At 48.5% G+C, this 25,926-nt stretch overlaps 5 protein-coding genes and 1 long non-coding RNA gene across 8 annotated transcripts; 3 read left to right on the forward strand and 3 right to left on the reverse strand.

Moving 5' to 3' along the window:
• Positions 1-1,577: 1,577 nt before the first annotated feature.
• LOC9661559 (probable myosin light chain kinase DDB_G0292624) lies at positions 1,578-3,287 on the reverse strand. The gene is made up of 2 exons (XM_024666090.1): positions 2,514-3,287; positions 1,578-2,000 (listed from the first exon to the last, which is right to left on the reverse strand). The coding sequence occupies exons 1-2, from the start codon at positions 3,285-3,287 to the stop codon at positions 1,578-1,580; spliced, it is 1,197 nt and encodes a 398-aa protein (XP_024521858.1).
• A 52-nt stretch (positions 3,288-3,339) lies between these two features.
• LOC112343128 lies at positions 3,340-4,197 on the reverse strand. Its single transcript, XR_002991179.1, has 2 exons — positions 3,931-4,197; positions 3,340-3,861 (listed from the first exon to the last, which is right to left on the reverse strand). It is a non-coding gene; the product is annotated as an uncharacterized LOC112343128 (long non-coding RNA).
• A 1,357-nt stretch (positions 4,198-5,554) lies between these two features.
• Positions 5,555-24,500, forward strand: LOC9661563 (omega-hydroxypalmitate O-feruloyl transferase). The gene is made up of 3 exons (XM_002992332.2): positions 5,555-5,690; positions 22,807-23,121; positions 23,451-24,500. Exons 1-3 carry the CDS (start codon positions 5,571-5,573, stop codon positions 24,366-24,368), a joined length of 1,353 nt encoding a protein of 450 aa, XP_002992378.2. The 5' UTR covers positions 5,555-5,570; the 3' UTR covers positions 24,369-24,500.
• On the forward strand, positions 10,223-22,682 carry LOC9662121 (uncharacterized protein HI_0077). Of its 3 annotated transcripts, none has more exons than XM_024666055.1 (9): positions 10,223-10,655; positions 10,719-10,960; positions 11,011-11,107; positions 15,343-15,526; positions 21,925-22,006; positions 22,063-22,114; positions 22,167-22,196; positions 22,252-22,347; positions 22,400-22,682. In XM_024666055.1, the coding sequence occupies exons 1-8, from the start codon at positions 10,311-10,313 to the stop codon at positions 22,303-22,305; spliced, it is 1,086 nt and encodes a 361-aa protein (XP_024521823.1). In that variant the 5' UTR covers positions 10,223-10,310; the 3' UTR covers positions 22,306-22,347; positions 22,400-22,682. The 3 variants fall into 3 exon arrangements, with proteins under 3 accessions (XP_024521823.1, XP_002992377.2, XP_024521822.1); XM_002992331.2 differs by lacking the exons at positions 10,223-10,655; positions 10,719-10,960; positions 11,011-11,107; positions 15,343-15,526 and adding exons at positions 20,685-21,134; positions 21,198-21,439; positions 21,490-21,586; positions 21,664-21,847; XM_024666054.1 differs by lacking the exons at positions 10,223-10,655; positions 10,719-10,960; positions 11,011-11,107; positions 15,343-15,526 and adding exons at positions 20,685-21,134; positions 21,198-21,439; positions 21,490-21,586; positions 21,664-21,847 and having other exon boundaries at positions 22,425-22,682.
• Positions 14,710-16,135, reverse strand: LOC112343115. The gene is made up of 4 exons (XM_024666056.1): positions 15,946-16,135; positions 15,794-15,889; positions 15,598-15,710; positions 14,710-15,085 (listed from the first exon to the last, which is right to left on the reverse strand). Exons 1-4 carry the CDS (start codon positions 15,961-15,963, stop codon positions 14,785-14,787), a joined length of 528 nt encoding a protein of 175 aa, XP_024521824.1. The 5' UTR covers positions 15,964-16,135; the 3' UTR covers positions 14,710-14,784.
• On the forward strand, positions 24,371-25,612 carry LOC9661564 (3-hydroxyacyl-[acyl-carrier-protein] dehydratase FabZ). Its single transcript, XM_002992333.2, has 4 exons — positions 24,371-24,764; positions 24,837-24,897; positions 24,984-25,128; positions 25,193-25,612. Exons 1-4 carry the CDS (start codon positions 24,527-24,529, stop codon positions 25,463-25,465), a joined length of 717 nt encoding a protein of 238 aa, XP_002992379.2. The 5' UTR covers positions 24,371-24,526; the 3' UTR covers positions 25,466-25,612.
• Positions 25,613-25,926: the final 314 nt, after the last annotated feature.

Here is a 25,926-nt window from a genome sequence, read left to right on the forward strand (position 1 = left end):
GGCGATGGAAGCGACGACGGCAAGCTCCCTTCCGGGACCCTCTGTGTTCTCAGCCACAAAGAGAAGGAGATCATGAACGCTTTGGACGGTGCCGGAGTCCAGCCCACGGAGTCCGAGATCGCGCAAGAGGTGGCGGTTTTGTCACAAACCAATATCTACAGGCCGGGGATCGATGTCACACAGGCCGAGCTCCAGCCGCATTTGACGTGGAGGAGGCAAGAGAAAACCGAGATGGTGGGCTCGTGGAAGGCGAAGATATACGACATGCATCATGTGACTGTCAGTGTCCGGTCGCGAAGGGTTCCAGGAGCCATGACAGACGAGGAGCTGTTCGCTTCAGAAGAGGCCGAGGGAGAGGACGACGAAGACTACACCGATCTTCTAACCGAGGAGGAGAAGCAGCAACTGGACTCGGCGCTCAAGGCCGAGAATGGCGAGTTTATCGAGAAGGGATTTGACAAGGGTGGCAAGGACAACAGCAAGCTTCGCAGGCGCTTGGAGAACGGGGGGGATGATATTATATTGGACGGATTGCTCGACGATGATATGAGCGTAGGGGGTGCTTCGTCTGGCTCGGATATCCACAGGGAGGACAGGAAAAGCTGGTTTAGCTGGGGGAAGAAGAGCGTCAAGCATGAAAACGCAAAGAAGGTGGAGCCGGCAAGGAAGTCTCTCAGCGTAGAAGTAGAGCGGGGTGGCAGGAATAACAGCAGAAAGTCTTTCGACAGGCGACCATCGAATTATAGAGCGGAGGACACATTCGAGCTCAAGAAAGGATACATGGACAAGCCTGCCAGGAAGAGCGTAAGCAGGGAGTCGATTCACAAGCCTGGAAAGGCTGGCGCCGAAAACGAGTACCAGAAGGGATTGAGGCCGGTGCTCTGGCTCACGCCGGATTTTCCTCTGAGCACTGAGGAGTTTGTGCCGCTGCTGGACATCCTGTCCAACAAAGTGAAAGCGATCCGGAGGCTACGTGAGCTCTTGACAACCAAGCTACCGACTGGAACGTTTCCAGTCAAGGTAAGTTTATTTTCTTTTCTCGTTTCTCCAGTTCTTCGGTGACCAAAGTTTGTTTCTTTTTTCCTTCGTCTCAGCTGGCCATACCAGTAGTCCCTACCATCAGAGTCGTCGTGACTTTCACTCGCTTTGACGAGATCCGCGCGCCGTCGGAGGAGTTTTCCACGCCACTCTCGAGTCCTCGCCACTTCCAAGACGCAAAAGCCAAGGAGGGGGATGCTCCGCAAGCACAGGCATCATCGGCGAGTTCATGGTTTTCGTGGATGCGACCTCACAGCCAGGCAAGCTCGTCGGCGGTGTCGGACGATCACGGGCCCGACTTGGTGGATCCGTTTCTCATCCCCAGTGACTACACCTGGGTGGACGTGAACGAGAAGAAGCGGCGAGCCAAGGACAAGAAATCGAAGAGCAAGAAGAATAAGAAGCCTCCTCCAGCGCAGGGAGAGACAACGAAGGGCTAGTCTGCTTGCTAGCTCTCACAAGTTACAACAAACAAAGGCTTTTGGATTTTTTTTTTGTAGGCGATTTACCACACGAAATGAAATTCTTGTGTTCTTTCTTCACTTCTTGTATAGGGTGTAACCATACAAATTAGCAGCGAGGATGATCAGGAGCGTGATATAATTGCCCCTCACAGGAATTCTCATCAGCTTTTTCACGTAGGAACCAACGAGGATTAGAATGCCGACGAGAAAACACGCACCCATGGTCGACCACGATGCCTTCGCGTCGCTAAAGTCGTAGACAACATAGAGGAGGCTGAAAAGGAGTGGTGTCATCATCACGGACAAGCTCGCAAAGAAGATCATCCACATAGAGAGCATGAGCTTTTTGGCCTCTAGAGCTTTTCCCTGACCGTTATCAAGAAATGCTATTAGACACCATGCCAATCCAAATGCCGAGATGGTTGAAGCGAGAAGGAAGTGGAAGCAACGCCCCTTTTCCACTGGTGTGGCATTCTCTTTGATGAGGGAGATCCCTGACTGGAGGCATGTAGAAGCCACAAAAGTGAAAGGCGTAATCAGCAATTTGGCAAACTTCAATGCTTCTTTGTGGGGGCAGCATTAGCTTCTCCAATCTTTCCCACTTCTTCCATTAAACTCAAAGTCCTTCCCCTGCAAGCTGCCGATTTTGTTGAGCGGGATGATGAGAGTGCTAATCTGGATCACATGGCCTTGATCGACCAGCAAAACACACTATATATTCTTTAGATTCCGTGGAATGCCTTGAATCGGTATTTGCCGCACGATAAGCGACTTGCCACGACTTGCCACAAATAATCATATGTATACGTTTCTTTGTTTTGTTCTTACAAGTCAAACTGATTCTGGCATTTTGCTACATGAATAGCAACCGGAAACAAATCTCTGCAAAATGGCAAGTGTCACTTGATTTTACATGGGGATCCGATAACCTACAAACAGTTTCTTTGTGTCTTGTTCTTACATAATCTTGCAAATCAAGTTCCTGGTAAACAGCTCGCTGGTGTTGTTCACGATCCAGGGGTGACCAAGCACTTGCTCCACCGTCAGCCTCCGGCTCGGATAAACCTCCAACATCCCCATGATCAAATCCTTTGCCTCGCTCGACAGATCACTCCAATCCAATGCAAACTCCACATTGTCCACGCTTTTCAGCAATAACTCCACATAATCAGAGTGGTATTCAGGGAACGCCACCCTTCCGCTAACGAGCTCATATAGAATGAGTCCGAGCCCCCAAACGTCCACCGCTTGAGTGTAGTATTTCGGCCATCCGCCCTCACCAGCCCTGAGAACATCTGGCGACATATACCCAGGGGTGCCACAAAGGTGGTGCATCTCGTCTGCCCGGTCAGTCGCAACCCCAAAGTCAGACAGCTTCACCTCGTAAGGTTGTGCTGGATGCGTCAGCAAAACGTTTTCCAGCTTCATATCCCTGTGCACCACCCCAAGGTTGTGCATCTCCCTCAGCGTCTCGGCCAGGCTCTTGGTCACAAACGCCGCCTCGTCATCCGCCAGCCTCCCCACCATCTTGAGCCTGTCCCGGAGAGTGCACGAGCAGAGCTCCAAGATTAGGGATCCCCACCAGCGGCCCTTGCGCTCCTCCTCGACCATGTCGTAGATCTCTAGTGTACCATGGCAGCCATTGAGTTTGAGCATGATTTCCTTCTCTCTCTCACCCGACCTCTCGAAGCTCTTAGCCGCTAGCAACTTACCACCCATTCTAAAGCTTACAAGGTGTACAGTGCCTTGCCCTCCCTTTCCAAGCTCAAAACCCACATCGTACATCTTCCTCAACGACGACAGCTCTTCGCTCACAACCAACTCACCAGTCTCGACCGCTCTCCACACAGTCATGGCGAGATTAAACAACGATTATTAGCGTGACCTAAAGGGAACTGCCTTTAAGTCTTGATCAAACCAGATTGAGTTATGATCAAGACTTGCAGACCTTTGCGGTGAATTCCACGACATAGAGATTGTTTCCTTTGCTTGTTTCTTTCGCTGTGCCCGTGGCTCCTTCAAGTCTTCTGGTGCCACCAACGATGGCGAAGAGAGCTTGAGATCCAGCGGTCGAGCTCCCGGCCTCGCCTTGAAACTCGAGGCTGCTACCATCAGCAAAGGAGCAATGCGAGGACTGGAAGCTCCCCAGGCCGGTGTTTGCAAGGATTCCCATGTATGTCCCCATGGATAACCTGGTATAGCCCTTGGTGGAGACCGAGAATGGGGCTGCGAATGTCTGCATTGATCCGGGTCTACCAGCGTTGTCTTTGGGAAGAACGTAGAACTCGGTTTCGTTGATCCCCGTGTCCGTAAAATAGGGACTGGCCTTGGAAGGTGTAGGTCTTGCACTGTTTCACAACTTCACAAGATTCAGATGGTAGAAATCCTTAAGATCTGCAAAGCATCGATAAGAAAATGGAATTTATACCTTGGAGGACGATGCTGATGTCGCTAATGCCAGGATGATCAAAAAGATCCCAATTCCAGAGGAGGCCATTTGCCCCATTGTGTAGAATGCTCTAGCCTAGAGCTCTCCATATCTTAGATAAATAGATAGATACCAGAGTACACGTGAAATACGTGAGCGTCGATCCATTAACACTGGGCCGAGGCTGAAGAAGGACGAGATTGTGAAACAAAACTTGGCAGGAAGAGCTCGTGCATGTCGCCGTTGGTTTCTCGACACAACAGTCAAGGATAATTTGTTCAATCTCTCAAGTATAGAACTGTGCATTTTATATTAGTCCCAGCTGCACCATACAGGGCATATCAAAATGTGTGGACTACAAAAATTTGAATTCCCATATAATCTCAAAAAGACATAACAAGGAAAAAAAAGGAATGAGATCCTATACTAGTTATCTACCTTTAAACCTCGCAGCTGGATCACACTTTAGTCTCCTACAAAATCCAAGAACCAGGTTCTGCTTCACTTTTTTCACGTTTAAGTTCATGGCAGAAGGGGCAACAATTGCTAATTCTAATGAGGCTAACGGGACGAAGCTGGCCCACGAGCATTTAAAACCCCCTCATCAAAATCTTCCAAGATTCATACCACTATTTTTCCATGTATCTAAGAAATGGATGAGCATTAGCGACATCATCATCCTCCATTTTCTTATCTATGCGATCAATGAAGACATTGGCAGCCCCTCTTAAGCTCTTTTGTCAGAGGCACCATAAGGTTTGAAGGAGCCACAGCACTGCGAGAGAAACGAGCAAAAAAACAAAAACAATCTCTGTAACAAAGAAATTGTAAATCTATTACGTTAAAAATTAAGTCTTTTATTTAAAGTGTACCTATACGTGTTAGCAGCAAAGATGATAAGTAAAATGACAGGAGTGCCTTTCAGAGGAATCCTCATCCTTTGGAACAGCTTTTTCACGTAGGAACCAGTGAAGACTACAACGACCAAAGCTAAATATGCACTCAATATTGACCACGATGCCTTGGTTCCGATGAAATCGTATACCACATACAGGAGGCTGAAGAGGAGCGGCAACATCATCGTAGACAAGCTTGAAAAGAAGATCACCCAAAGAGAAGACATGAGATTGTCGAGCTCCTGAGCTTTTCTTTCCTTGTTATCAACAATTGCTATCATACACCCAAATATGGAGATAGTTGCAGCCATAAAGAGGTGGAAGCAACGCCCCTTATCCGCGGGTGTTGCATTCTCTCTGATCTTCTGTGCCACGTGGCAGGCGGCCCCCTCCCAGGCTGAGGCTCAGCCTGCGCCTTCTCCACGTGCTTTGGGCCCGGGAGAGTCCTCCCCGATGAGGGAGATTCCCAACTGGAGACATGTGGAAGCCACAAAAGTGAAAGGTGTAATCAGCAATTTGGCCAATCGCGCCACTATTAACAATGCCACTAGAAGAAAATTTTACACCAACTTTCATAAGGTAATGCGACTACCCACTGCATGTTCAGCCATTTAAAGCATATTTCCGGGACAAACAACAAACTCCGAGAGGGAAAGACGAGAGAGAGACACTCAAGGTCTCATTTTTAGTCTTGATTCTTTTGATTTCCTCTCGAACAAACGCAGCAAGCAGGGAAGAGATCTCATGGGTCTACAGGGAGAAGTAAGATTGAGCGGTCTCAAAGTGAAAGTCCACAAGATCTCGACGGTGGTTCCAGCCGGAGAGACCGAGCAATGCACGCTCTTCATGTCCAACATCGACCAGGTACTGGCTTACTATGTCGAGACACCTACCATTTCTTGGCTGGGAGATTCAAGCTCAATCCCAAGCTGGGGAGGATGGAGCTGGAATGCAACCTCGAAGGGATCTCTTATCTGGGCGATACCAGTGTTCCAAATCAGCTCTTCCGCAATCTCGTTCTCCTTCCGTACGAAGGCAAGGCTCTCAACGATGCTCCTCTCATCATAATCCAGGTTCGTTCCTTGTTTTTCTAGCGTTTGTTCTTCGTTCTTCCTTGGAGAGAGCTTGGTTTCTTTGGGTGTTGGAATGCATGAGGATCGTATGGTTGCTCCGCTGCCAAAGGGATTCTCTGAGACCATCGCCGACGAGTACGTACGGTCGTCTGCGCTCCACCGTGGGAATTCATCTCTCCGTGGTGGAAGATCCGCTTCCAGGAGCTGCCGCTCTACGCGGGGCCCGTGGTAAACGACCGGGTAGAATTTGTTTTACTATAATGGTAAACAGGAGCCGGCAGAGACCTCCAAGTTTGGCTGTTGGATTGTTTTCCCTAGGAAAATAGGAAAATGGTTTTTTATCGGACGGTGGACGGCGTCCGATGTGAAGCCCATCCCGACCGTTGGATTCGTCGCTTAAACCTCTTTTCCTTTAAGCTTTTGGCTATGGTCGCTGTGAGCCGATCTCCGTGGAGCTCAAGCGGCACCCGCATTGCCGTCGTGGGCTTTCCTCTGCGTCGTTTCTTCGTCGACGATTGCCATTGTCGGAGGCACCGTAAGGTTTGAACCACAGCACTGCGACAGAAACGAGCAAACACAAAAAAAAAAAGCTCTATAAAGTTCGAAAACTCACTATAACACAAAGAAACTGTAAATTTATCAAAGTCATTTTTTATATAAAGTGTACCCATACGTATTAGCAGCAAAGATGATAAGTAAAATGACAAGAGTGCCTCTCAGAGGAATCCTCATCCTTTGGAACAGCTTTTTCACATAGGAACCAGTGAAGACTACAACGACCAAAACTAAATATGCACCCATTATTGACCACGATGCCTTTGTTCTGCTGAAGCCGTAGACAACATACAGGAGGCTGAAGACGAGTGGTAGCATCATTGTAGACAAGCTCGCAAAGAAGATCACCCAAAGAGAGGACATGAGATTGTCGAGCTCCTGAGCTTTTCTTTCCTTGTTATCAACAATTGCTATCATACACCCTGCTAATCCAAATACGGAGATGGTTGGAGCCATAAAGAGGTGGAAGCAACGCCCCTTCTCCACGGGCGTTGCATTCTCTTTGATGAGGGAGATTCCTGACTGGAGGCATGTAGAAGCCACAAAAGTGAAAGGTGTAATCCGCAATTTGGCAAACTTCAATGCTTCTTTGTTGGGGACAGCATTAGCTTCTGCAATCTTTCCCGCTTCTTCCATTAAACTCAAAGTCCTTTCCCTGCAAGCTGCTGATTTTGTTGAGCGGGATGATGAGAGTGCTAAGATGGATCACATGGCCTTGATCGACCAGCAAAACACACTATATATTCTTTAGATTCCGTGGAATGCCTTGAATCGGTATTTGCCGCACGATAAGCGACTTGCCACAATAAATAATAACATGTATACTTTTCTATAAATAATAACATGTATACTTTTCTTTGTTTTGTTCTTACAAGTCAAACTGATTCTGGCATTTTGCTACATGAGCAGCAACGAGAAACAAATCTCTGCAACATGGCAAGTGTCACTTGATTTTACATGGGGATCCGATAACCTACAAACAGCTTCTTTGTGTCTTGTTCTTACATAATCTTGCAAATCAAGTTCCTGGTAAACAGCTCGCTGGTGTTGTTCACGATCCAGGGGTGACCAAGAACTTGCTCCACCGTCAGCCTCCGGCTCGGATAAACCTCCAACATCCCCATGATCAAATCCTTTGCCTCGCTCGACACATCACTCCAATCCAGTGCAAACTCCACATTGTCCACGCTTTTCAGCAATGACTCCACATAATCAGAGTGGTACTCAGGGAACGCCACCCTTCCGCTAACGAGCTCATATAGAATGAGTCCGAGCCCCCAAACGTCCACCGCTTGAGTGTAGTATTTCGGCCATCCGCCCTCACCAGCCCTGAGAACATCTGGCGACATATACCCAGGGGTGCCACAAAGGTGGTGCATCTCGTCTGCCCGGTCAGTCGCAACCCCAAAGTCAGACAGCTTCACCTCGTAAGGTTGCGCTGGATGCGTCAGCAAAACGTTTTCCAGCTTCATATCCCTGTGCACCACCCCAAGGTTGTGCATCTCCCTCAGCGTCTCGGCCAGGCTCTTGGTCACAAACGCCGCCTCGTCATCCGCCAGCCTCCCCACCATCTTGAGCCTGTCCCGGAGAGTGCACGAGCAGAGCTCCAAGATTAGGGATCCCCACCAGCGGCCCTTGCGCTCCTCCTCGACCATGTCGTAGATCTCTAGTGTACCATGGCAGCCATTGAGTTTGAGCATGATTTCCTTCTCTCTCTCACCCGACCTCTCGAAGCTCTTAGCCGCTAGCAACTTACCACCCATTCTAAAGCTTACAAGGTGTACAGTGCCTTGCCCTCCCTTTCCAAGCTCAAAACCCACATCGTACATCTTCCTCAACGACGACAGCTCCTCGCTCACAACCAACTCACCAGTCTCGACCGCTCTCCACACAGTCATGGCGAGATTAAACAACGATTGTTAGCGTGACCTAAAGGGAACTGCCTTTAAGTCTTGATCAAACCAGATTGAGTTATGATCAAGACTTGCAGACCTTTGCGGTGAATTCCACGACATAGAGATTGTTTCCTTTGCTCGTTTCTTTCGCTGTGCCCGTGGCTCCTTCAAATCTTCCGGTGCCACCAACGATGGCGAAAAGAGCTTGAGATCCAGCGGTCGAGCTCCCGGCCTCGCCTTGAAACTCGAGGCTGCTACCATCAGCAAAGGAGCAATGCGAGGACTGGAAGCTCCCCAGGCCGGTGTTTGCGAGGATTCCCATGTATGTCCCCATGCATAACCTGGTATAGCCCTTGGTGGAGACCAAGAATGGGGCTGCGAATGTCTGCATTGATCCGGGTCTACCAGCGTTGTCTTTGGGAAGAACGTAGAACTCGTTTTGGTTGATCCCCGTGTCCGTAAACAGGGACTGGCCTTGGAAGGTGTAGGTCTTGCACTGTTTCACAAGATCCAGATGGTAGAAATTCTTAAGATCTTGACTAGCAATGCAAAGCATGGATAAGAAAATGGAGTCTATACCTTGATGGACGATGCTGATGTCGCTAATGCCAGGATGATTAAGAAGATCCCAATTCCAGAGGAGGCCATTTGGCCTATTATGTAGAATGCTCTAGCCTAGAGCTCTCCATATCTTAGATAAATAGAAAGATACCAGAGTACACGTGAAATACGTGAGCGTCGATCCATTAACACTGGGCCGAGGCTGAAGAAGGACGAGATTGTGAAACAAAACTTGGCAGGAAGAGCTCGTGCATGTCGCCGTTGGTTTCTCGACACAACAGTTGAGGATAATTTGTTCGATCTCTCAAGTATAGAACTGTGCATTTCATATTAGTCCCAGCTGCACCACACAGGGCATATCAAAATGTGTGGACTACAAAAATTTGAATTCCCATATAATCTCAAAAAGACATAACAAGGAAAAAGTCTCTTCGGAGACACCAGATAAAATTGGAACGATAACAAGGAAAAAAAAAAAAGGAATGAGATCCTATACTAGTTATCTACCTTTAAACCTCGCATCTGGATCGTACTTTAGTCTCCTACAAACATCCAAGAACCAGGGTTCTGCTTCAATTTTTTCACGTTTAAGTTCATGGCAGAAGGAGCAACGATTGCTAATTCTAATGAGGCTAACGGGAAAGAATCATTGAAGCTGGCCAAATTGCTGATTACACCTTTCACTTTTGTGGCTTCCACATGACTCCAGTCGGGAATCTCCCTCATCAGAGAGAATGCAACGCCCGCAGAGAAGGGGCGTTCCTTCCACCTCTTTATGGCTGCAACCATCTCCGTATTTGGATTGGCAGGGTGTATGATAGCAATTGTTGATAACAAGGAAAGAAAAGCTCAGGAGCTCGACAATCTCACGTCCTCTCTTTGGGTGATCTTCTTTGCGAGCTTGTCTACGATGCTGTTGTCGCTCCTCTACAGCCTCCTGTATGTTGTCTACGACATCAGCGAAACGAAGGCATCGTGGTCAATAATGGGTGCGTATTTAGTTTTGGTCGTTGTAGTCTTCACTGGTTCCTACGTGAAAAAGCTGTTCCAAAGGATGAGGATTCCTCTGAGAGGCACTCCTGTCATTTAATTTATCATCAGTGCTGCTAATGAGTATGGGTACACTTTATATAAATAAAAGACTTAATTTTATAACGTGATAGATTTACAATTTCCTTTGTTACAGAGATTGTTTTTGTTTACTTGCTCGTTTCTCTCGCAGTGCCGTGGCTCCTTCAAACCTTATGGTGCTTCCGACAATGCCGAAAAGAGCTTAAGAGGGGGCTGCCAATGTCTTCATTGACCGCATGGATAAGAAAATGGAGGACGATGATGTCGCTAATGCTCATCCATTTCTTAGATACATAGAAAAATAGTGGCATGAATCTTGGGAGATTTTGATGAGGGGGTTTAAAGGTTTTAGCAGCTGCTCGTGGGCAATGCAGCAACACCAGGAGTGGGCGGGGCTCCAGTCGTGGAGGTCCCCGGCGGCGCCACCCAATGAGCGGCGCCGCTGGGGGGATGCCGGCCCTGAGATGGTGGCGACTCCCTTAGATCACGCTGGTTCTTTCTCTCCTCCCCCTCGCAGCCTCGCGGAATGGGGCGCCTTGATCCTCGCCACCCCTCGTCCACTCTCCAAATCCCACTTGACGCACCACGCTTACAAGCTTTGGTGCAGTGGTGCTCTTCCGATTGGTGTAGCGGTCGCCATGGATTCTCCCGCAAGGCCAGAGAAGCCTCAGCTGGTAAGATTCTTCTTCTTTTCTCTCGAAGTTCTAGACATTCGTTTGTTCTTGCTGTGCCTATAGGTGCATCCAAGGAGAGTTCCAACAGCCAAAGTTCTGGGGATATCTCCCAGCGTTCATATGATCCATAACTTGGCACACATCGAGCTCAACGCCGTGGATCTTGCATGGGACACTGTGGTGCGCTTCTCGGCGTCGGGTGGCGAGCTCGATTCGCAGTTTTTCGCGGATTTTGCTCACGTTGCGGACGACGAGAGCCGGCATTTCTGCTGGTGCGAGCAGCGATTGAAGGAGCTTGGTTCCAGGTATTTAGAAACTTGTAGTTTTCTCTTCATTTATCGTTTCTTTACCATAGTTACGGAGATGTTCCGGCGCACAATTTGCTCTGGAAGGATTGCCAGAAAACTTCTGGAAGCGTGGATGCTCGTCTCGCAGTTATTCCAATGGTCCAGGTGCCTATACGCTTCCACTTGAAGAGCTAAGAACTATTCTACCAAGCAACGAAAGTAGAAATAGAAGGAATGGCAAAACGGGGATCAACCAAAACGAGTTCTACGTTCTTCCCAAAGACAACACTGGTAGACCCGGATCAATGCAGATATTCGCAGCCCCATTCTTGCCAATCTCAGGGCGGACATGACACTCGCGGGCTTCGATGGTTTCAGGATCCAGAGGTCGGACCAGAGCGTTCCCTTTTTGGGCGATGGAAGCGACGACAGCAAGCTCCCTTCCGGGACCCTCTGTGTTCTCAGCCACAAAGAGAAGGAGATCATGAACGCTTTGGACGGTGCCGGAGTCCAGCCCACGGAGTCCGAGATCGCGCAAGAGGTGGCGGTTTTGTCACAAACCAATATCTACAGGCCGGGGATCGATGTCACACAGGCCGAGCTCCAGCCGCATTTGACGTGGAGGAGGCAAGAGAAAACCGAGATGGTGGGCTCGTGGAAGGCGAAGATATACGACATGCATCATGTGACTGTCAGTGTCCGGTCGCGAAGGGTTCCAGGAGCCATGACAGACGAGGAGCTGTTCGCTTCAGAAGAGGCCGAGGGAGAGGACGACGAAGACTACACCGATCTTCTAACCGAGGAGGAGAAGCAGCAACTGGACTCGGCGCTCAAGGCCGAGAATGGCGAGTTTATCGAGAAGGGATTTGACAAGGGTGGCAAGGACAACAGCAAGCTTCGCAGGCGCTTGGAGAACGGGGGGGATGATATTATATTGGACGGATTGCTCGACGATGATATGAGCGTAGGTGGTGCTTCGTCTGGCTCGGATATCCACAGGGAGGACAGGAAGAGCTGGTTTAGCTGGGGGAAGAAGAGCGTCAAGCATGAAAACGCAAAGAAGGTGGAGCCGGCAAGGAAGTCTCTCAGCGTAGAAGTAGAGCGGGGTGGCAGGAATAACAGCAGAGGTCTTTCGACAGGCGACCATCGAATTATAGAGCGGAGGACACATTCGAGCTCAAGAAGGGATACATGGACAAGCCTGCCAGGAAGAGCGTAAGCAGGGAGTCGATTCACAAGCCTGGAAAGGCTGGCGCTGAAAACGAGTACCAGAAGGGATTGAGGCCGGTGCTGTGGCTCACGCCGGATTTTCCTCTGAGCACTGAGGAGTTTGTGCCGCTGCTGGACATCCTGTCCAACAAAGTGAAAGCGATTCGGAGGCTACGTGAGCTCTTGACAACCAAGCTACCGACTGGAACGTTTCCAGTCAAGGTAAGTTTATTTTCTTTTCTCGTTTCTCCAGTTCTTCGGTGACCAAACTTTGTTTGTTTTTTGCTTCGTCTCAGCTGGCCATACCAGTAGTGCCCACCATCAGAGTCGTCGTGACTTTCACTCGCTTTGACGAGATCCGCGCGCCGTCGGAGGAGTTTTCCACGCCACTCTCGAGTCCTCGCCACTTCCAAGACGCAAAAGCCAAGGAGGGCGATGCTCCGCAAGCACAGGCATCATCGGCGAGTTCATGGTTTTCGTGGATGCGACCTCACAGCCAGGCAAGCTCGTCGGCGGTGTCGGACGATCACGGGCCCGACTTGGTGGATCCGTTTCTCATCCCCAGTGACTACACCTGGGTGGACGTGAACGAGAAGAAGCGGCGAGCCAAGGACAAGAAATCGAAGAGCAAGAAGAATAAGAAGCCTCCTCCAGCGCAGGGAGAGACAACGAAGGGCTAGTCTGCTTGCTAGCTCTCACAAGTTACAACAAACAAAGGCTTTTGGATTTATTTTTTGTAGGCGATTTACCACACGAAATGAAATTCTTGTGTTCTTTCTTCACTTGTTGTATAGGGTGGAACCATACGAATTAGCAGCGATGATGATCAGGAGCGTGATATAAGTGCCCCTCAGAGGAATTTTGATCAGCTTTTTCACGTAGGAACCAACGAGGATTAGAATGCCGACGAGAAAACACGCACCCATGGTCGACCACGATGCCTTCGCTTCGCTAAAGTCGTAGGCAACATAGAAGAAGCTGAAAAAGAGTGGTGTCATCATCACGGACAAGCTCGTAAAGAAGATCATCGACATAGAGAGCATGAGCTTTTTGGCCTCTAGAGCTTTTCCCTGATCGTTATCAAGAAATGCTATTAGACACCCTGCCAATCCAAATGCCGAGATGATTGAAGCGAGAAGAAAGTGGAAGCAACGCCCCTTTTCCACTGGTGTGGCATCCTTTTTGATGAGGGAGATCCCTGACTGGAGGCATGTCGAAGCCACAAAAGTGAAAGGCGTAATCAGCAATTTGGCAAACTTCAATGCTTCTTTGTTGGGGGCAGCATTAGCTTCTGCAATCTTTCCCGCTTCTTCCATTAAACTCAAAGTCCTTCCCCTGCAAGCTGCCGATTTTGTTGAGCGGGATGATGAAGTGCTAATCTGGATCACATGGCCTTGATCGACCAGCAAAACACATTATATATTCTTTAGATTCCGTGGAATGCCTTGAATCGGTATTTGCCGCACGATAAGCGACTTGCCACGACTTGCCACAAATAATCATATGTATACGTTTCTTTGTTTTTTTCTTACAAGTCAAACTGATTCTGGCATTTTGCTACATGAATAGCATTAAGGGAAACAAATCGCTGCAAACCGGCAAGTGTCACTTGATTTTACATCCAATAACCTACAAACAGTTTCTTTTTGTCTTGTTCTTACATAATCTTGCAAATCAAGTTCCTGGTAAACAGCTCGCTGGTGTTGTTCACGATCCAGGGGTGACCAAGCACTTGCTCCACTGTCAGCCTCCGGCTCGGATAAACCTCCAACATCCCCATGATCAAATCCTTTGCCTCGCTCGACACATCACTCCAATCCAATGCAAACTCCACATTGTCCACGCTTTTCAGCAATAACTCCACATAATCAGAGTGGTATTCAGGGAACGCCACCCTTCCGCTAAGGAGCTCATATAGAATGAGTCCGAGCCCCCAAACGTCCACCGCTTGAGTGTAGTATTTCGGCCATCCGCCCTCACCAGCCCTGAGAACGTCTGGCGACATATACCCAGGGGTGCCACAAAGGTGGTGCATCTCGTCGGCCCGGTCAGTTGCAACCCCAAAGTCAGACAGCTTCACCTCGTAAGGTTGCGCTGGATGCGTCAGCAAAACGTTTTCCAGCTTCATATCCCTGTGCACCACCCCAAGGTTGTGCATCTCCCTCAGCGTCTCGGCCAGGCTCTTGGTCACAAACGCCGCCTCGTCATCCGCCAGCCTCCCCACCATCTTGAGCCTGTCCCGGAGAGTGCACGAGCAGAGCTCCAAGATTAGGGATCCCCACCAGCGGCCCTTGCGCTCCTCCTCGACCATGTCGTAGATCTCTAGTGTACCATGGCAGCCATTGAGTTTGAGCATGATTTCCTTCTCTCTCTCACCCGACCTCTCGAAGCTCTTAGCCGCTAGCAACTTACCACCCATTCTAAAGCTTACAAGGTGTACAGTGCCTTGCCCTCCCTTTCCAAGCTCAAAACCCACATCGTACATCTTCCTCAACGACGACAGCTCCTCGCTCACAACCAACTCACCAGTCTCGACCGCTCTCCACACAGTCATGGCGAGATTAAACAACGATTGTTAGCGTGACCTAAAGGGAACTGCCTTTAAGTCTTGATCAAACCAGATTGAGTTATGATCAAGACTTGCAGACCTTTGCGGTGAATTCCACGACATAGAGATTGTTTCCTTTGCTCGTTTCTTTCGCTGTGCCCGTGGCTCCTTCAAATCTTCCGGTGCCACCAACGATGGCGAAAAGAGCTTGAGATCCAGCGGTCGAGCTCCCGGCCTCGCCTTGAAACTCGAGGCTGCTACCATCAGCAAAGGAGCAATGCGAGGACTGGAAGCTCCCCAGGCCGGTGTTTGCGAGGATTCCCATGTATGTCCCCATGGATAACCTGGTATAGCCCTTGGTGGAGACCGAGAATGGGGCTGCGAATGTCTGCATTGATCCGGGTCTACCAGCGTTGTCTTTGGGAAGAACGTAGAACTTGTTTTGGTTGATCCCCGTGTCCTTCTTTACATTAGTTATGGAGATGTTCCAGCGCACAATTTGCTCTGGAAGGATTGCCAGAAAACTTCTGGAAGCGTGGATGCTCGTGTCGCAGTTATTCCAATGGTCCAGGTGCCTATATGTTTTTTTTTTTCTGTTCTTTAGTTCTCCAACTTTTCTATTCGAGTTTCTCTACTGTTTCAGGAAGCTCGGGGTTTGGACGCTGGGCCGAGGCTGGTGGAAAGACTGAAGCAGCTCGGTGATGATAGAAGTGCCAAGATTGTGGAACAAATCTCTCAGGAAGAGCTTGCGCATGTCGCTGTTGGTGTCTCGTGGTTCCTGGATGTTTGCAGGAGACTAGAGTGCGATCCAGCCGCGAGGTTTAAAGGTGGATAAACTAGTACAGATCTTTTCTTCGATTTCGTGTCTGATCTCTTCCTTGCTTTCCTTGTTGCGAATGTCTGCATTGATCCGGGTCTACCAGCGTTGTCTTTGGGAAGAACGTAGAACTCGTTTTGGTTGATCCCCGTGTCCGTAAACAGGGACTGGCCTTGGAAGGTGTAGGTCTTGCACTGTTTCACAAGATCCAGATGGTAGAAATTCTTAAGATCTTGACTAGCAATGCAAAGCATGGATAAGAAAATGGAGTCTATACCTTGGAGGACGATGTTGATGTCGCTAATGCCAGGATGATCAAGAAGATCCCAATTCCAGAGGAGGCCATTTGCCCCAATGTGTAGAATGCTCTAGCCTAGCACTCTCCATATCATAGATAAATAGATAGATACCAGAGTACACGTGAAATACGTGAGCGCATCGATCCATTAACGCTGGGCCGAGGCTGAAGAAGGTCGGTGACGACGAGATTGTGGAACAAAACTTGGCAGGAAGAGCTCGTCGTTGTTTTCTCGTGGTTCTTGGATGTTTGTAGGAGACTAGAGTACGATCCAGCTGCGAGGTTTAAAGGTAGATAAAGATAACTAGTATTGCTCGTGTCTGATGTCATTCCTGTTTTTTTTCCTTTATATGGGAATTCAATTTTTTGTAGTCCACACATTTTTTGATATGCCCTGTGTGGTGCAGCTGGGACTATATATGGAATGCACAGTTCTATACTTGAGAGACTGAACAAATTATCCTCGACTGTTGTGTGCGTTCTGCTTCAATTTTTTTACGTTTAAGTTCATGGCAGAAGGGGCAACGGTTGCTAATTCTAATGAGGCTAACGGGAAAGAATCATTGAAGCTGGCCAAATTGCTGATTACACCTTTCACTTTTGTGGCTTCCACATGTCTCCAGTCGGGAATCTCCCTCATCGACCACAGTGCAACGCCCGCGCAGAAGGGGCGTTGTTTCCACCTCTTTATGGCTGCAACCATCTCCGTATTTGGAATGGCAGGGTGTATGATAGCAATTGTTGATAACAAGGAAAGAAATGCTCAGGAGCTCGACAATCTCATGTCCTCTCTTTCGATGATCTTGTTTGTGAGCTTGTCTACGATGCTGGTGCCACTCCTCTTCAGCCTCCTGTATGTTGTCTATGACATCAGCGCAACGAAGGCATCGTGGTCAATAATGGGTGCGTCTTTAGTTTTAATCGTTGGTTACTACGTGAAAAAGCTGTTCCAAGGGATGAGGATTCCTCTGAGAGCCACTCCTGTCATTTTATTTATCAGCTTTGCTGCTAATACGTATGGGTACACTTTATATAGATAAAAGAGGAGCCATTGGCACCTGTGCTTTATATAAAAATATTTTAAAACGTATATTTTAATTTTTGTGACTGTTGCATTCGCACTTCAGTAGTTTTTAAGTTGTTTTAAGCTTTAAGTATGCATTTTAAAACATTTTCATTCCCACCTGCATAAGTTTTTGTAGTAAAACTTTAACGTAAAACACTAGTGACTTTGCACTTGACTTACTTTAAAATGTCTTCAAAATAGCATTCGAACATGTTTTAAAATATTTTAAAATTTCAAATTCGAAATGCTAACCCTAAATTTCAATTTCAAATTTCAAATTTCAAATATTAAACTTGAACATAGCAATCACGCAGTTCTACGACGCCGCAAACATAGGAAGTCTGTTAAGTTCTCTTGGACCTTTTGTGCATCCTCCGGCCCACGCAAGTCTTGCTGTGGTTCTCTCTCAGCCACAATAGAATCCCCGTAATCTTCGAAAATCTCTGCTTCTTTCAAGGCTTGAATGTGTTTCTCCCATGCTTTGATCTCGGCATTGATGTTTGTCTCACCAACATCAATCAATAAGTTGTGCAAGATGCAACAACTTTTGATGATGTTCGGCAGGTACTTCGGCTTGATCCTTTTTTTTTTATCCAAGCATTTGAATTTCATTTTCAAGAGTCCAAATGCTTGTTCAATAACAATCCGGGCCAGATGGTGTTGCTGGTTGTACTCCGCCTCAGTCACCATCAACCAGGAACTTGTTTCAAATGAATAATTGAGAAAAAAAAAAAAAACAAACAGCTTATCTAAGTGAGGGATCATCAAGTGCTGTTGTAGCTGATAGCCTTTGTCTCCCACTAGGTATGGCTCAATCCACTCATCAAAAGCAAACTCCTGAGGAACTGTGAGTAATTCCCTCGCTTGAATCTTGTGGCATAGCCTGGAGTTTTGAAAAACCCTCATGTCATGAACACTCCTTGGGAAAAAAAAACCAATTAGATGTATAGAAGAAAAAAATTAAAAGTAATTACCTGGCCAACTTGCATAGATACTCAAGAACCTTTTCTGAGCATCACAAGATCACCGAGTACCGTTGCTTTCGATCAAAGTAGCCCTCACCATTCGGGCCAACTGGTGGAATAATCTTGAAATGTGTACAGTCAATCGCCCCAGCCACATTAGGGAGACGGGTCTTGGTGATTTGCTGAAAATCTGCCGCCACAGCTCTAACCTCCGCTGCTGTCTTTGGGAATCGAATCTTGTACCTGAGGCACTTGACGATTGCAGCAGTTGTCTGCACCACAATGTCATGTGCAGTGGCTTCCCCGATCCCAAACTTGTTAGACAGGTCGGAGTAGTCGGTGTTCTTGAACAACTTGTACAAGGTGACCCCCAAACGAACATCCACTGGCACCGCTCTTCTAAACTTTGTATCCTGCTTGCAGATTTCAGCCTCTAGAGTGTCACAAAGCCCGAAGAATGTCTTCTTCTCCATCCTCAGCTTCCGCTTCCATCGACCAGGGTCATACAACTCCATGAAGAACTTGCTCCATGTTGTCATACACCGCGGCTTCACCCACTAGAGACCGGTGTCAAGTCGCTTGGACAAGACTGCTTGAAGCTTGTCTTCGTCCTCCTCCTCGTCCGGAAGAGTTTGTGCCACTGGGGTCTTGTCATCGATAATGGATTGAAAAGCCTCCATAGTGAGAAACAAAACTTGCAAAATAAGCAAGATTACCTTGTTCCTCAATAAGGCATCGATGACTGCTGCTTGATTGTTGAAAGAGCCATGTTCCTCCTAAGCATCTCTTTTGTTTTCCCCGGAAGCATCTTCTGTTTCCTCAGGTTGAACTGTTGCAAGATCCTGAAAAAAAAAATGGTTAGAAAAAATCTAAAATATCATAGCCTAAACATAGTTTAGTTTAATATTAATAATTAACGTCCCCCTAAAATCCCGAAAACAATACGGCTAACTCCTGGATGTAGCCCCGTTCAAGAAGTTGAAGATGGAGCTTGCAAGGTTGGAGATGGCTCCAGCTAAAACTGTTGCAGTTGCAGCCTTTTCCTTCTCAGCCAGGCTATTCTCCTTCATGCAAACAATGCTCTCTTTTTGCCACGCTAGATTCTGCTCATTTCGAGCAGCAGCAAGAGCATTCCCCTCAGCGAGCAAAGTTGTCATTCTTTTCTCGGCCTTCTTCGGGTTCTTCCGCTTTCCTGAACTCCCTGGCACCTGTGTAGCATCTCCAGGAGGATCAACACCATCTGCGGGATCCTCCTCGTAAGCTTCCTCTTCCGGAGCATCTGAATCAGCAAGAAATGTTGGAGATGTTGATGCTTGCTTTGCTAGGAATTCATCCATGATGTTGAAGTACTCGACTGGGAACACCTTCAAGTTCAACTTCACCAGCATAAGTCGCTTCGCATCCTCATTAAAGTAGTCGGGGTTCCCAGTTTTCCTCTGGAAATTGTAAACGCACTTGTAGTTGTTGCAAAGGTTGTTCCAGCGAGTCTGGCAAACCTTCCAGTCTCGCTGCATGCCAGCAGCCTGCATCTTCTTCGCAATCCTCTTCCAGCGATTAGTTGCTGTCAACGTCATCTCCTCGCTGCCCCGCATTGCCCCGATCTTTCCAAGATGATCTTCCCGTTTGAAGTCAATGAGGGAAGCCGTCTCATCATCCCCCCAGTTTTTCCTGCGTTTCTTCCTCACTTTCTTCACGACATGAACACCTGCCTCCCCTTCCTCGTCGTCATCGCCTTCCTCTTCATCACCCCGATCATCTTCTTCCACCTCCTGTTCAACGGCAACATCCTGCTCCTCCAAGTTATGAAACCAGAACTGCATATACTGCTGTCCTAGTGACTCAGGTCACTTACTTCGCCACCCTAAACCCGAAACCACTCTCCTAGAATCTGAGCTAAACTTGGTTTGAAGCTTACCTCGTTGGTTGTCGTAGAAGAGAATTCAGAGAACAATTGAGTTCTAGAAGCCGTGGGGGGAGAGGCTCCAACTCCCTGTGCTACAGCTCCTCGTGCTCCAACTCCCCGTGCTATAGCTCCCTGCGCTCCAGCTCCAACTCCGCCCTGATTGAGGCCAAAATTCGAGAGATCGGCATCTCCATGGCCTCGGCCCTGAGGCAGCCTGCCTCCTCGAGCAACAGCTGGGCCTGGTGCTCGTCCTCCAGCCCCAAATGCTCCTCCACCACGATTGCTCCTCACTCCACGAGCAGCACCTCCTCGCTGGATGCCACTGCCCCAAACCCGCACCATCTCGTCAAACCCTACAGTTCCTCCTTCCCCAAAATCAGCTCCTCCTCCTTCCTCCACTGAATCCCCAACAGGATCTAACCCTAGGGCGATGATGTCGGCTCCCCCGCCATAAAATGCCTGAGCGCTCACGCAGCTCATGGCAAAAATCTGAAATGCCCTAATCAGGGTGCTGGAATCTTTGGGGAATTTTGGAGATTCCTTTTAAAAATATTTTTAAGTCTAAAAGAACCCTCCCCCCATCTTTTAAAATTGGTCTGAATGTTTTAAAAAGTGAAAACATTGTGTTAAAGTTAACACTATGTGCGAATCAAAATGTTTTAAGAAAATATCCTAAATTTTAATGTAAAGTAATTTACTTTATTTTAAAACATAGTGCAAATGTATTCATCACTTAAATTTAGCACATTTCAAGAATAAAGAGCAGGTGCAAATGGCTCCAGACTTAGTTTTTTAATGTGATAGATTTACAATTTCCTTTGTTACAGAGATTGTTTTTGTTTTTTTGCTCGTTTCTCTAGCAGTGCTGTGGCTCCTTCAAACCTTATGGTGCCTCCGACAATGGCGAAAAGAGCTTAAGAGGGGGCTGCCAATGTCTTCATTGACCGCATGGATAAGAAAATGGAGGACGATGATGTCGCTAATGCTCATCCATTTCTTAGATACATAGAAAAATAGTGGCATGAATCTTGGGAGATTTTGATGAGGGGGTTTAAAGGTTTTAGCAGCTGCTCGTGGGCAATGCAGCAACACCAGGAGTGGGCGGGGCTCCAGTCGTGGAGGTCCCCGGCGGCGCCACCCAATGAGCGGCGCCGCTGGGGGGATGCCGGCCCTGAGATGGTGGCGACTCCCTTAGATCACGCTGGTTCTTTCTCTCCTCCCCCTCGCAGCCTCGCGGAATGGGGCGCCTTGATCCTCGCCACCCCTCGTCCACTCTCCAAATCCCACTTGACGCACCACGCTTACAAGCTTTGGTGCAGTGGTGCTCTTCCGATTGGTGTAGCGGTCGCCATGGATTCTCCCGCAAGGCCAGAGAAGCCTCAGCTGGTAAGATTCTTCTTCTTTTCTCTCGAAGTTCTAGACATTCGTTTGTTCTTGCTGTGCCTATAGGTGCATCCAAGGAGAGTTCCAACAGCCAAAGTTCTGGGGATATCTCCCAGCGTTCATATGATCCATAACTTGGCACACATCGAGCTCAACGCCGTGGATCTTGCATGGGACACTGTGGTGCGCTTCTCGGCGTCGGGTGGCGAGCTCGATTCGCAGTTTTTCGCGGATTTTGCTCACGTTGCGGACGACGAGAGCCGGCATTTCTGCTGGTGCGAGCAGCGATTGAACGAGCTTGGTTCCAGGTATTTAGAAACTTGTAGTTTTCTCTTCATTTATCGTTTCTTTATCATAGTTATGGAGATGTTCCAGCGCACAATTTGCTCTGGAAGGATTGCCAGAAAACTTCTGGAAGCGTGGATGCTCGTCTCGCAGTTATTCCAATGGTCCAGGTGCCTATATGTTTTTTTTGTTTTTTTCTGTTCTTTAGTTCTCCAACTTTTCTATTCGAGTTTCTCTATTGTTTCAGGAAGCTCGGGGTTTGGACGCTGGGCCGAGGCTGGTGGAAAGACTGAAGCAGCTCGGTGATGATAGAAGTGCCAATATTGTGGAACAAATCTCCCAGGAAGAGCTTGCGCATGTCGCTGTTGGTGTCTCGTGGTTCCTGGATGTCTGCAGGAGACTAGAGTGCGATCCAGCGGCGAGGTTTAAAGGTGGATAAACTAGTACAGATCTTTTCTTCGATTTCGTATCTGATCTCTTCCTTGTTTTCCTTGTTACGATCGATCAGAATTAATGACGAGCTTGAACGTGGAGCTGAGAGGTCCATTCAACCACAAAGCGAGAGAGGCAGCTGGACTTCCTCAATCTTGGTACTTTTCATCTCATACTTCCTCGAAAATCTCTTTAACGATCGATCAATCCGCAGGTATGACACCGCTATGGATACAAAACTGGAGCAAAAACATCTGTCACCTCAGGTACGCTCTCGCCAAACTCGCTCTAAAAGCTTCGTACTTTGCTTTTACACAGGCCGGGACCATCTCTTCCTGCCTTCCCGAGGCAAGTTCTTCTCGGTCCGTGATCTCGTCCGTCTCACATTTTTGTGTTCTTCCAGGTTTGCTCGAGATTGGCAATTGTTGTGTCTTCCGAGAGCGACAATCTCCGCTAGAAAAGCTCGTTTTAAGATCCGATCAGATCCAATCCAGCCCAGGTAACTAAAGATCTTTTGCTCAAACTTTACTTGAGTTTTCTTTGGTTTGAAGTCTCGATCTGGCGGTGGATTCGCAGAGCCCTCAAAAATCCCGCGCTGCCGCTGCTGCCGCCGCTAGAAGAAAATTTTACACCAACTTCATAAGGGAACGCGGCTACCTTATCTACCGTGCGAATATCCCACTGCATATTCAGCCATTTAAAGCATCTTTCCAGGACGAACAACAAACTCCGAGAGGGAAAGACAAGAGAGAGAAGAGCTCCACACTCAAGGTCTCATTTTTTCTCTTGAGTCTTTCGATTTTCTCTCGAGCAAACGCGGCAAGCAGGAAGAGATCTCATGGGTCTACAGGGAGAAGTAAGATTGAGCGATCTCAAAGTGAAAGTCCACAAGATCTCGACGGTGGTTCCAGCTGGAGAGACCGAGCAATGCACGCTCTTCATGTCCAACATCGACCAGGTACTGGCTTACTACGTCGAGACGGTCTACTTCTACGACAAGGGGGGTGACGCCGCGGTGGAACTTCTCCAGGAGGCGCTTGGGAGAGTTCTTGTCCCCTACCATTTCCTGGCTGGGAGATTCAAGCTCAATCCCAAGCTGGGGAGGATGGAGCTGGAATGCAACCGCGAAGGAGTCTCCTTTGCTGCCGCGAGCTGCGAGCTGCGAGTCTCGGATCTGGGCGATATCAGTGTTCCAAATCCGCTCTTCCGCAATCTCGTTCTCCTTCCGGACGAAGGCAAGGCTCTCAACGATGCTCCTCTCATCACAATCCAGGTTCGTTCCTTGTTTTTCTAGCGTTTGTTCTTGGTTCTTCCTTGGATAGAGCTTGGTTTCTTTGGGTGTTGAAATGCAGTTAATGCATGATGATCGTTTGGTTGCTGGCTTTACACTTTTTTATGCGGTGGTTTTCTGTTCTTGCCAGGCATCTCTTTTGCATTGCAGGACCGCATTTAATATCAGCGTGCTTGGATTCTTTACTCGTGAATTTTCTAGTCGTGACTCTTGATCTTTCCTTCGCGTTTTTACGTGAATTCTTGGACTTTGCGTCAGTGCTTGACCGATCTCGACTAAAAAATCCATTTTTTTTTCTTTCCACACTCCAGGTGACCAAGTTTTCGTGCGGTGGCTTCGCAATGGGCGTTTACATGAGCCACGCATCGCTCGATGGCATCGGCGCGCTCGAGTTCTTCATGAACTACTGCTCGGTTGCCCGCGGCGATGGCATGCAAGTCATCCCAAAGCCGGACCGGACGATGCTCGCCGCTCGCTCGCCACCGCAAGTAACTTTCGACCACACCGAGTACGTGAAGCTCAGCGATCTCATGGCCGCCGCCGCCGCCGCCAAGGCCACCGCCTTCACCACCCCGGACTCCGCCAACGCCACCACCCGTGCCCCACAAAAGCACGTCTACAAGAGCTTCTCCTTCACTCCCGACCGGATCGCCCAGCTCAAGAAGGCCGTCGTCGATGAATCCACCGCGACGATCGACAAGTGTTCTTCGTTCGAGGTGATCGTCGCCCATCTCTGGCAGGCGAGAACTCGGGCCGTGGAGATGGATCCCGACTCGCCCTCCAAGCTCTTCTTCGCAGTGGACATTCGCAACAAGGTAGATCCTCCGCTGCCAAAGGGATTCGCTGGGAATGGCGTCCTCTCGGCGCCTTGCGTGAAAACTCTCGCGCGGGACGTCCGCGAGAACTCGCTGGGCTACTGCGTACGGAAGGTCCAGGAGGCCATCGCCTCGGTGACCGACGAGTACGTACGGTCGTCCATCGACCACGGGGAGCTCTATCGCGGCGTGCCGGCGCTCCACGGTGGGATATTCATCTCCCCGTGGTGGAAGATCCCCTTCCAGGAGCTCGACTTTGGGTGGGGGCGGCCGCTCTACGCGGGGCCCGTGGTAAACGACCGGGTAGAATTTGTTTTACTGCTCCACAATGGTAAACAGGATGGCGGGCTCAATGCGTACCTGGCGCTGGAGCCGGCGGAGATGGACAAGTTTGAGAAGCTCCTCCAAGTTTAGCGAGGAAAGCATCTGGGCCGTTGGATTGTTTGCCTTCAAATTAAAAGGAAAATAGGAAAATGGTTTTTTATCGGACGGTGGACGGCTTCTCCGATGTGAAGCCCATCCCGACCGTCGGATTTGTTTCTTAAACCTCTCTTTGTTTCAAGCTTTTGGCTATGGCGTCCCCATCGTCGCTGTGCGCCGATCTCCGTGGCGCTCGAGCGGCGCCCGCATTGCCGTCGCAAATTTCTTCCTCCTCCTCCTCGGCCGTGGCGTTTCCTCTGCGCGCGCGGATCGGTGGATCGCTGAGCGTTTCTTCGTCGTCGATCGGACGCAGGGATCTTGGGATTGGCAAATGTAGCAGCGCAGGAGAGGCGGCGAATGTGGACGTCGAGCAAGTGCCGATCGAGAAGAGTGAGTGGATTTTCCCTCTCGATTTTCGATATTTTCCTTTGCATGTCCTTGATTTCATGCTCTTTGGATCAGGGTTTGAAGAATTTCCTTCTGTGCTAGACATCAACAAGATCCGGGACATTCTTCCTCACAGGTACAGTGTTTATACTGTCCTTGGTATTTGTATCTCTCTTGTTTGGCTCTTGTTTTTTCATTTGATCTCTCTTGTTTTGCTCGTAGATATCCATTTTTGCTAGTAGACAGAGTGATCGAGTATCAACCCGGTGTCACGGCAGTAGGGATTAAAAACGTGACGATCAATGACAATTTCTTCCCCGGCCACTTTCCGGAGAGACCGATCATGCCTGGAGTTCTCATGGTTGAGGTAGAAAACGATGAGACAGAGAATTTTCTTGCGTAGTTCTCATGCTTTTGAAATTTCTGTCCAGGCAATGGCTCAAGTTGGTGGGCTCGTGATGCTCAAGCCCGAAGCTGGCGGCTCCAAGGAGATTTTTTTCTTTGCGGGCGTGGACAAGGTCCGGTTCCGCAAGCCAGTGATCGCCGGTGACACTCTGGTGATGAGGATGAACCTCGTCAAGTTCCAGAAGCGATTTGGCATCGTCAAGATGGAAGGCAAGGCGTACGTTGGCAAGAATGTGGTTTGCGAGGGGGAATTCACCTTGGCAATGGCATCATCAGACGATGAAGCAACCAGCAACTGAGCTTTGGGCTTTTTTTGAGCTCATAATCAAGTTTTACACGATATTATTCTCGTTTGATAAAGATGGTCAAGCTATTGTCTGTTAGCTCCATCAATCTTATGCTCGGTCTCATGCTTTTAGTGTTCAAACCTTAAAAAATTTAAAACACCGCGGAAGCTTTGTCTAGTTCCAAATGTTCTTCCTTGTAATGTGGACTGATATTTCCCCATCAATGATAGTCCCAAATTGCGACTAATAACATGCAAGTTTCCAAGTAGATTCCAACACGTTCGCATGCCTTGTTTGAGTGATCCTCGCATTGCATTTCTTTCAACACTACTGGAGTTTTTTCTCAATAAAGAACTAGACTTGGTCTTGAGAATTTTAGGATGTGCTTGACCAGTAAATGCACGACAATGTCATACGTTGGCTTCTGCAATTCTCAAGCCAGATTATGTGGTCAAAGAATGTTTGCTACTCGT

The sequence above is a fragment of the Selaginella moellendorffii genome, unplaced genomic scaffold (genome assembly GCF_000143415.4).
Source record: "Selaginella moellendorffii unplaced genomic scaffold, v1.0 SELMOscaffold_134, whole genome shotgun sequence".
NCBI classification, from domain to species: Eukaryota; Viridiplantae; Streptophyta; class Lycopodiopsida; order Selaginellales; family Selaginellaceae; genus Selaginella; species Selaginella moellendorffii.

What these genes read in the sequence shown, in the direction of transcription:
- LOC9661559 (XM_024666090.1), bottom strand. Translation starts at nt 3,287, where the DNA reads ATGTACGATGTGGGTTTTGAGCTTGGAAAGGGAGGGCAAGGCACTGTA. An exon ending in TGCTTGGTCACCCCTGGATC is followed by an intron (nt 2,001 to 2,513) that starts GTGAACAACACC and finishes ACATGCCTCCAG; the next exon opens with TCAGGGATCTCCCTCATCAA.
- LOC9661563 (XM_002992332.2), top strand. Translation starts at nt 5,571, where the DNA reads ATGGGTCTACAGGGAGAAGTAAGATTGAGCGGTCTCAAAGTGAAAGTC. An exon ending in TCATGTCCAACATCGACCAG is followed by an intron (nt 5,691 to 22,806) that starts GTACTGGCTTAC and finishes AACATCGACCAG; the next exon opens with GTACTGGCTTACTACGTCGA. An exon ending in CTCCTCTCATCACAATCCAG is followed by an intron (nt 23,122 to 23,450) that starts GTTCGTTCCTTG and finishes TCCACACTCCAG; the next exon opens with GTGACCAAGTTTTCGTGCGG.
- LOC9662121 (XM_024666055.1), top strand. Translation starts at nt 10,311, where the DNA reads ATGAGGGGGTTTAAAGGTTTTAGCAGCTGCTCGTGGGCAATGCAGCAA. An exon ending in GCTGGACTTCCTCAATCTTG is followed by an intron (nt 22,007 to 22,062) that starts GTACTTTTCATC and finishes ATCAATCCGCAG; the next exon opens with GTATGACACCGCTATGGATA. An exon ending in AAAAACATCTGTCACCTCAG is followed by an intron (nt 22,115 to 22,166) that starts GTACGCTCTCGC and finishes GCTTTTACACAG; the next exon opens with GCCGGGACCATCTCTTCCTG.
- LOC112343115 (XM_024666056.1), bottom strand. An exon ending in CATCAACATCGTCCTCCAAG is followed by an intron (nt 15,711 to 15,793) that starts GTATAGACTCCA and finishes CTTGTGAAACAG; the next exon opens with TGCAAGACCTACACCTTCCA. An exon ending in AGACCCGGATCAATGCAGAC is followed by an intron (nt 15,086 to 15,597) that starts ATTCGCAACAAG and finishes ATCAATGCAGAC; the next exon opens with ATTCGCAGCCCCATTCTCGG.
- LOC9661564 (XM_002992333.2), top strand. Translation starts at nt 24,527, where the DNA reads ATGGCGTCCCCATCGTCGCTGTGCGCCGATCTCCGTGGCGCTCGAGCG. An exon ending in GCAAGTGCCGATCGAGAAGA is followed by an intron (nt 24,765 to 24,836) that starts GTGAGTGGATTT and finishes TCTTTGGATCAG; the next exon opens with GGTTTGAAGAATTTCCTTCT. An exon ending in CTGGAGTTCTCATGGTTGAG is followed by an intron (nt 25,129 to 25,192) that starts GTAGAAAACGAT and finishes ATTTCTGTCCAG; the next exon opens with GCAATGGCTCAAGTTGGTGG.